This window comes from Leopardus geoffroyi, chromosome C1 (assembly GCF_018350155.1).
Source record: "Leopardus geoffroyi isolate Oge1 chromosome C1, O.geoffroyi_Oge1_pat1.0, whole genome shotgun sequence".
In the NCBI taxonomy this organism is placed as follows: domain Eukaryota; kingdom Metazoa; phylum Chordata; class Mammalia; order Carnivora; family Felidae; genus Leopardus; species Leopardus geoffroyi.
The window spans coordinates 100,320,172-100,329,715 of record NC_059328.1 but is presented as its reverse complement, the minus strand read 5'-3'; the positions used below and the strand labels follow the sequence as shown (position 1 = coordinate 100,329,715).

The 9,544-nt window shown below is 50.4% G+C and overlaps 1 protein-coding gene across 1 annotated transcript in view; it reads left to right on the top strand.

The window, feature by feature from the left end:
* The first annotated feature begins 7,870 nt into the window (after positions 1-7,870).
* The window catches only part of VTCN1 (V-set domain containing T cell activation inhibitor 1), a 62,923-nt gene continuing 61,249 nt past the window's right edge, over positions 7,871-9,544 (top strand). The window contains exon 1 of the mRNA XM_045478808.1: positions 7,871-7,993. Coding sequence (XP_045334764.1) covers positions 7,962-7,993 — 32 coding nt within the window. The 5' untranslated portion in view covers positions 7,871-7,961. The remainder of the gene's footprint in view (positions 7,994-9,544) is intronic.

Below are 9,544 nucleotides of genomic sequence, written 5' to 3'. Positions count from 1 at the left end.
GCCACCCAGGCGCCCCTCCACATTTATATTCTTGACGAACAAACAGTCCTCCTCTGTTTGGGAAGGTTGTTACACCAGTCAGGACAGGCAAAGTTATACCCAATTACAAAAAAAATCCTAATGGTAGTGGCTTTTAACAAGAAAAATCTACTTCATGCTACATGCCCATCAAGGTTTGGCATAAGCTCTGCCCCGCATCAACTTTACTCTGGTGCCCAGACTGATGAACCATCCTCCATCTAAATCGTTGCCAGTCATGCACAGGAGAGAGGCCGTGACCAAGCACAGGCTGCCTTTCAGCTTCCTCTCAGAAGTGACATATGTCCCCTCCACCCTCATTTCATTGGCAAAGCAAGCCGCACAACCCATCTTGATGCCAATGGGATTCTCCCCCGAGGAGGGACAGCAAATATTTGGGAACATTTCAGTCTTTCATAATTGTCCCTCCTGCCAATGTGCAGATTTGCAAAGAATGCACGTGGAGCCTGAGGCAGGCTGGAAACTCCATCTCGCCAGCTAGCTCAGGAACATGACTGCTAGCCTGTGGTTCTACCTGCCAGGGGCAAATGAGGCCCACCCCAACATTTCTTCCCCAGATCTTATATCCTGCTCAGACTAGAGGGCACACATATAATCCAGGGCAGCAAAGGACAGAACGGGAGGAATAGGGGGCCTCACCAATGGGACTGTTAAATTATGTCTCCCTCAAAAGACATATTGGAGTACTAACCCTCACCCCCAGTGCCTCAGAATGTTACTTTATTCAGAGATGGTGTCTGTACAGAGACACGCAAGTTAAAATGAAGTCATGAGGATGAGTCCTGATCCAATGTGACTGGTACCCTTACAAAAAGGGGATATTTGGACATGGACACATGCCAAGGGAAGATGAGGTGAACACACAAGGAAAAGACAGCCATCCACCAGCCAAGGAGGGAAGCCTGGAACAGACCCTTCCTTCACAGCCCACAAAAGGAACCGAGTCTGCCAACACCTTGGTGTCAGACTTCCAGCCTCCAGACCTGTAAGACGGTAAGTGTCTGCTGCACAAGGCACCCAGGTCTTGGTTATGGCAGCCCTAGCAAACGAATACAGGGAACGTCTCCAACGGCTTGATGGGGGCGTCCTGGATGCTCTTTGGAAAGGGCTTCTGGTGCCACACCAGAATAGCAGGAAAGAAATCTGTGATCAACTAGCAAGGTCTTCAATGAATGTGACGTGGGGAGCAGCATTGAATTTGGAGTCAGCTGGCCAGGAAGGGCTCCTGCACACTGTGACTTTGCGATGAAAACAGGGGCTTTGCTGAAACGATGAGGGAGGGAGAACGGAGAATAGCATGGCATCCGCGAGGATATTGGTCCCTGGCCTGCTCGAAAGCCATCCGCCCGTTAACTAATAAGACAGCACTAGCAACTAGCAAGAGAAAGTCAAAGTCTCAGACAAAATGATAGCCCCTTAATATTTTACCAGACATCAGCATCCCCATCAATGACTCTTTTTGAAGTTTGTTATATTAAGACCACAATGTCTGCTCTTCTCAGCCCTGCTGAGTATTATGAAATCTCTCCACCTCCAGCAGAAGTGATTCCAAAACCCTGCTAGCCGCGACGTATTTCTCAGAGCAGGTGTCAGAGTGTGCGAGGGTATGAGAGGAAGCCTGAAATATGCATGAAGAGGTCCAGAGGCGTGGGGATAGTGGTTGCTTTTGGCAGCTGAGGGCCCCTCTTTGTTTCCTCCCTGAAGACAGATTCACCAGCAACAAACTGTTGTATTTTAAACCTGAGGCATTAGTGTGCGTGCATGTGCGTGTGTATGCGTAACATGTCTTAGTAAACTGGGTGCTCCCTGGAACACCATCCCAGTTTGGAAGCAAGACAGCATTCTTGCCCTTGATGGCAGGGTTGACTCAGCAGGCCCCAGCAGTGGTAACATGGTGAGATGGCATCTGAAGTGACTTCAGAGGCAGTGATCTCCAGAAAGAAACATGATGCAGAATAAGACAAAAGAGGAGGGGCGCCTGAGTGGCTCAGTTGGTTAAGTGTCAGACTTTGGCTCAGGTCATGATCTCACAGTTCGTGAGTTCGAGCTCTGAGTTGGGCTCCGTGCTGACAGCACAGAACCTGCTTGGGATTCTCTCTCTCCCCCTCTCTCTCTCTGCCCCTCCCCCATCTGTGCCTTTTCTCTCTCTCAAATAAATAAACTTAAGAATTTTTTAAAATATGTAGAAAAGACAAAAGAAGAGTGTATCTATTGCTTATGTAACAAGCCACCCCCAAAACTGTGGCTTACAACAACCAGCATTTTATTTGTTCATGATTATGTGGGTCAGTAATTTGGGCTGAGCTCAGCTGGGTGATTCTTCTATTCACCCAAGGTCATTCACATGGCTGCAGCCAGCTGGCGGGTCACCTGAGGGCCAGCTGACCTAAGGGATCTCAGCTGGCTTGGCTCTTCTCTGTTACACAGGCTTTATCACAAGGTGGCAGAGGAGTCCTCGGCAGCCCAAGTTCATTAGCATTTTTCAGGCCTCTGCTTACAACACCCCTGCTAATGTCCCAGTGGCCACACCCAGAGCCAATGTGGGAGGGGATTGCACAAAGGCTTAGATACAAGAAGCCATGATCCCTTGGGGGCCTTTCAGCATGAGAATCTTCCACAGTTCGCTTTTCTGAGAATTTTGTAAAAGTCGCTGAGATTCTCAAAGGCAAAACTTGCAGACCACTGGACCTCCTGCCTTAGAAGGTAGTGAAATCTTTGTTACTTTCATTACTGTGATCCCATCTATACACACAGGCAAGTAAGCCTGGGGAAACTCAAATTGTGGGTCTTGGATAAATCTGTTAATCTCTGAGACTCGGTTTCCCATCTGTAAAACTCACCCCATAGACATCATCAGGGAAATACAAGCCAAAGCCACACTGAGATACCACCTCACACGGGTCAGAATGGCTAAAATGAACAAATCAGGAGACTGTAGATGCTGGAGAGGATGTGGAGAAACGGGAACCCTCTTGCACTGCTGATGGGAATGCAAACTGGTGCAGCCACTCTGGAATCAGTGTGGAGGTTCCTCAAAACATTAAAAACAGAAATACCCTATGACCCAGCAATAGCACTGGTAGGAATTTATCCAAAGGATACAGGAGTGCTGATGCACAGGGGCACTTGTACCCCAATGTTTATAGCAGCACTTTCAACAATAACCAAATTCTGGAAAGAGCCTAAATGTCCATCAACTGATGAATGGATAAAGAAGATGTGGTTTATATATACAATGGAATACTACTTGGCAACAAGAAAGGATGAAATCCTGCCATTTGCAGCAACGTGGATGGAACTGGAGGGTATTATGCTGAGTGAAGTAAGTCAGTCAGAGAAGGACAGATATCATATGTTTTCACTCATATGTGGAACTTGAGAAACTGAACAGAAGACCATGGGGGAAGGGAAGGGGAAAAGATAGTTACAAACAGAGAGGGAGGGAGACAAACCACAAGAGACTATTAAATACAGAGAACAAACTAAGGGTGGGTGGGGGCTGGGGGAGAAGAGAAAGTGGGTGATGGGCACTGAGGAAGGCACCTGTTGGGATGAGCACTGGGTGTTGTATGTAAGCCAATTTGACAATGAATTATATTAATAAATAAACAAACAAACAAACAAGTAAGTCAGTCCTAGGGATATAATGTAAAAAACAAAAACAAAAAAACTCACCCCATAGGGTTATGGTAAGGATCGCACCAGCTCAGGGACTTTTGGGAAGTGCAAAGCCCTCAATGGGTGTTCTTCTATCAGCCAGGAGATGCCATGAGGGAAATTTTAAGCTGGTACACAGGAAAATGTGCAGATACTCAATGAGAAAAGAGAGTTCTGGGAGACTGAGCTGTGTAGAGAATTTTTTAAAAAAATTCATGAGATGACCTTTCGGTTCGAGGGACGTTAAGTTCGTCTTGGTCTCTCTGTCTCTCTCCCCAAGAGTGACAAGGAGAAAACAGATTTTGTCTTTGTTTCACACATCTGTTTTCCTCTTGTGCTAATTCTAAAGTATTCCTCTAACTCAAACGCAACGTGTTCCCTCCTGCTCCGAACAGCGTTGATCCAGCTTGCAAGACATCTCCTCCAGAAAGTGTTTGTGGCTCACGCCCCAAGTCGATCCCTGCTCAGCCATCCATCAGATATTACCACGTCCTTTTTATGTGTCTGGCACAGTGCTAGGACCTGGTGACACAAAGATGAATGAGGCACAGTTTTTATCCTCTCGCTGCTCACAGACTGGTGATGAGATAGATGCATAAACAGGAAATAGCACTATCATTGTGTGCTGTGAAAGAAAAATGTGTATTTTTTTCAACGAGCACGTAATGATCCTTTCCCCTATGCGTGCCTTCTGCTGGCATGAAATACAAAATGAATTAAGATGCCTTTCCTGGTTTTGAGGGGTGTCCAGAGCAGGAGTCAGACAAGTCAACGGTCACAATCCAGGAACACAGAAGCAAGCGTGAGGTTCACACGGGAGCCCAGAGTACAGCACCTGCCAGACTGAAGCATTTGGGGAATGTTTCCCATAGGATGTATATCAAACAAGAAGAAGCAGGGGTTGGATTCCAGGCAGACAGAGCAGCGTGTACAAAGGCAGAGTGACTTGGGGGAGTGTGGCATTTTGGAGAAACCCAAGCTGCTCAGCATGCCTGGTACACAGAGTGGGGGGGGGGGGGGAGATGTGAGAGCAAAGCAGCAAAGTCTGGAGGGGTGGCAGAGGCCAGACCACAGGCCCTGGGGAACCGTTGATCATTTCAACCCGGGAAGTGGTCTGGTTGGATTTGCATCTTAGAAAGATCGTTGTAGCCGAGGTGGGTAGATCAGTACACATATACGGGCAGTCGGGGGGCAGGACAGGGACACAAGAGACTGTTTAAAATTCCCTTCAAATGGGAAATTATGAGGGACTGAATCTGGGTAATACTACTGGGGGACAGAGAGAAGGGGGTGGATTTGGGAGCCAGAAAGAAATGTCATGGGCTGAATTGTGTCCTCCCGTAAAAAAATTCATGTGTGAAGTTCTGGTACCTCAGAATGTGACTGTGTTTAGAGAGAAGGCTTTTGTTGTTGTTGTTGTTGTTGTTGTTTGAGAGAGAGTGCGATCACACGTGTACAAACAGGGGAGGGGCGGAGGGAGAGAGAGAGAGAATCTTAAGCAGGCTCCATGCTCAGCACGGGGTCTGACACGGGGCTCGCTCTCTGGAACCGTGAGATCATGACCTGAGCCAGAATCAAGAGTTGGACACTCAACCAACTGAGGCACCCAGGTACCCCGAGAAGGTCTTTAAAGATACGATTAAGTTAAAGGTCATTAGGAGGAGCTCTACTCCTGTATGACTGTTGTGCTTATGAGACAGGGACACAGAGACACATAGGAAGAAGACCATGTGAAGGCACAGGGAGAAGGCAGCCATCCACAAACCAAGGAGAGAAGCCTCAGAAGAAACCAGTCCTGCTGATACAGTGTCTTAGACTTCCAGCGTCCAGAATCATGTGAGAATAAATTTCTGTTAAGCCACCCCATCTATAGTATTTCGCTGTGGCAACCTGAGCAAACAAATACAAGGAGGAAGAATCAGGAGATCTGGGGGTTACGTGGCGGGAGGGGCTGAAGGAAGAGAGTAGAGGGTGACTTTCAGGTTTCTCACTTGGCCGTCTGGCATATGATGCTGCCCCTCTCCAAGAGGTAGAACTCAGGAGGAGCAGCGGGGTTGGAGAGAGAAGATGGTGCGTTCCAGGTCGGACATGTCCACGGTCCCTGTAGAACAGTGAGTGGAGATGGCCCACCAAGCAGCTGGAGGTGTGGGGCTGGAGCTCACACAGGAGGTGTGGGGATACAGGTAATGAAATGTTCAGACAGAGGGGCCATTGAAGCAGAGGACAGCGGAGGTCACGCAGGCAACACGTGTGCTGGGAGAAGAGAAGGCAGAGGCCACTTATGGGAGAAGGCAACAGAGATGGCCTGGGCACGGGACAGAGTGAGAGGCATTTCTCAGAGAAGAAAATGTCAAGAGAGGCTCTCCAATCCCGGAGAGCTCAATGTCTCTAAGTCCCTGTCTCTCTCTGTCTCTCTCTGTCTCTCTCTTTCTCTCACACACACGCGCACACACAAGTTCATGTTGTTCTACCATTTTGTGATATCGGCCGGTCGCTTTGCAAAGATTTTTCCATTGTTTTCCACGTGCTGCTCTTCAGGCTTCAGAGTCAGAACCAGAGCAATGTCTGTCTACTTCTTCAGAGGCCACAGAATGCTCTTAGCTCTGGACCCCTGCCTGCTGGGGCCTGCCCTGGCCTCTAGCCAGCCCCCCAACAGAAGCTGTCCATTGGTCACTAAATGTCACCCTCCAGGAGGTTGGCCCGGTTTTTCCTCCAGGGCCGTCTTAGCCCATCCTGCAGTGATTACCTCACTGAAGGACACAGACTCAGTGGCCCTGCTCCAGGGTGTTTGAGGTGAGACTGCTCTTTTTAAGGCTTTTTGAGGAGTTGGGCAGAAACCTTGTGCCTCTGGGGTGGGGCCAGATGTACGGGAGCTATGGAAACCACCGCACCCACTTAGCCCAGCCTCCCAGGCCTGGGTAGAACCATTTCATTGGTTTACTTACTCTGGGAAGGGGCCTGGACCCCCTCTCATGGACTCCTCACTCCAGTCCAGTGAGAGATGCCTCGAAGAAAGGTCATTTGTCCCGGGTTGTGTGATTAATTAAGAACCCAGGATGTGGGGGTACCTGGCTGGCTCAGTCAGAGGAGCATGAGACTCTTGATCTCGGGGTCGTGAGTTCAAGCCCCACGTTGGGTATAGAGATCACTAAAAATAAATAAATAAACATTAAAAAAAAAACCAAACCCAGGACTTGGCTCTGGGTGACTTTAAAGTTCTCTCCGCTGTTAAGTGACACTCTCTCTTGTCTTTCCGCCACCACCTGGTTCTCCCTTCCTTCCCGGGCATACTCCATGCTGGTGAAATCCTGGGGTGCTTTACCCTGAAGTAAACACAGTCGGCCAAGCAGTAGCTGGTGAACCGGTCAGCCAGTCAGTGGATGTTTACTCTCCAGGGCACTCCTCCAGGGTGTGGAGGGGATGGATGGCACAATACGAAGAGAGCACGAGAAAGAGCTTTCTGCCTTAAGAACTTGCAAATCCTTGGAAATCGGAGTGCTGGGCACAATGTCAGAGATTGGTTTTTCTCCCCCACTCGGCAATAGCTTCCGTGCAATGCCAGTCAGGGTCCTTTGTGAGGCCGACAGGGCAGGCCCTCTCACCCTTTCACCGAGAGGGAGCCTGAAGGGGTCAGCCCGCCCAGCTGGGCTGTCTCAGGGGCCCAAGGCGAGCTCAGTCCTCAGTGACAAGCTCAGCGCCCTCGTCCTTCCGGCTCACAGCCTTTCTGAGGTCCCTCGGCATGAATCTCCCTCGAGAGACCCCACTGGTGGTGACGGGCCTCTGTCTGAGCACTGGCTGCCCCCAGCGATAAGGACTCCAGCCTCCCAGCGTCCTGGGAGAGCCCAGTCACTTTGAGCTGTTCCAGTCCCTTTCTTCTTTGGAGATTAAATCTCCATGCCCAGTGCTCCCTTCCAGCATCAGGAGGAAAAGACGTGTGCTGAGCACAAGCCCTGAAGCGGGGGGGGGGGGCCTGGGAAGCTTTCCCCTGTCGCCCGCTCACCGGGTCAAGGCCTGGAAAGCAACCCTGCGTGCATGGCCTCCCCGGCTGGCTGGGTGCGGGCAGCCTGTGTGCCTGCAGGGACTTCTGCCCAGCAGCGCTGTTTCCTCATACCTGAGCCGCCCGGGCTGCACGCACCACTCCCGGCCCGAGCACACTATTTAAGGCCGGCACGCTAGAGCCTGCTGTGAGTCACGGCACCGGGAGGGCGGCGGCAGCTCCACGCACCCGGCTCCCTACACGCGCGGGAAGGGGCGCTTCCCCGGCCATGGCCTCCCTGGGGCAGACCATCTTCTGGAGGTAGTGTGCTCTTCTCCTTCCTTCCTGGTGAAGGGGACAGGGGTGAGGTGTCTGGGGAGTGCTGACGACAACTGGGCTGTCCCACGGGACTCCACCTATACCCTTATCTGCTCCAGCACTGGGCTGGCGGGAGCCTAACTGGACTTGACTTAACATCACGCCCCAGCCACTCAGGGCACCCATTTGGGGTGAGGCTGGTTTTCTGCCATGGAGGGCCGGGCACCCCGCCAGGGCAGCTCTGGATCAAGGCTTGTATGCATTGGGCCGAGAGCTCACGGACACATCAAGGCTCTTGTAGGGCACCGAGCAGGGCTGTGTGGGGCTGCTTGCTGGGATGGCAGGGAGTCAGTGACTGATGCTGGATGGGATGTGAAGGTGCTATATACGCTATCCGAGGCAGGAGAGCGTGCTGTGATCCTTCTCTGTGAGTGTGACTTCCCAGTACTGCTGAGTAAACCACACCAACACTCCTCCTCCACTCCCAGCTGCAGGATGGGGTCCCTAGTTATCATGGGGGTTCCCAGGAGACGAGACCCGAGATGCTGCTGCTGAGAAAGCAGGCCTTCGCTAAGGCCCGGGTCTGACCATCCTGGGGACTGGGGCAGAGTAGGGAAAGAGAAAGAAAGAAAGAAAGAAAGAAGAAAGAAAGAAAGAAAGAAAGAAAGAAAGAAAGAAAGAAAGAAAGAAAGAAAGAAGAAGGAAGGAAGGAAGGAAGGAAGGAAGGAAGGAAGGAAGGAAGGAGGAAGGAAGGAAGGAAGGAAGGAAGGAAGGAAGGAAGGAAGGAAAGAAAGAGGAAGGAAGGAAGGAAGGAAGGAAGGAAGGAAGGAAGGAGGAAGGAAGGAAGGAAGGAAGGAAGGAAGGAAGGAAAGAAAGAGGAAGGAAGGAAGGAAGGAAGGAAGGAAGGAAGGAAGGAAGGAAGGAAGGAAGAAAGAAAGAAAAGGGGAGAGGCACCTGGGTGGCTCAGTCAGTTAAGCCTCTGACTTCAGCTCAGGTCATGAAGTCAGTTAAGCATCCCACTTCAGCTCAAGTCATGATCTCATGGCTCATGGGTTTGAGTCCGGCATAGGGCTGTGTGTGGACAGCTCAGAGCCTGGAGCCTGCTTCGAATTCTGTGTCTCCCTCTTTCTCTGCCCCTTCTGCACTTGCACTCTATCTCTGTCTTGCTCTCCCACTCAAAAATAAATAAACATTAAAAAATTTTTTTAATTGAAAGAAAGAGTAGGGAGACATGAGAGGGAAGTGTAAAATGCAGTAGGCACGTAGAGCTGACAGGATGGAAGGCCCAGAGCTGAGAGGAGGAGCAGGGTTCACGAGGAAAAAAGAAAGCCCACCCCTCACATTTCCTCCTCTCACTTAGCTACCTCTAGTTGCCTCTTTTTCCCTCAGAACGTCACTTCCCTTTCTGGAAAGAAAGAGCTGGAAAGTGAAGGATGGGTTTTCCTGAAAGGGTTGATGATTCTATGTCCATCATAACTCATGATGGTGTTTAGGAAGATGGGAAGACTGGTACACAAGGACTCTAAGGGTCGTTGGAGAGACCAATCCTCTGAT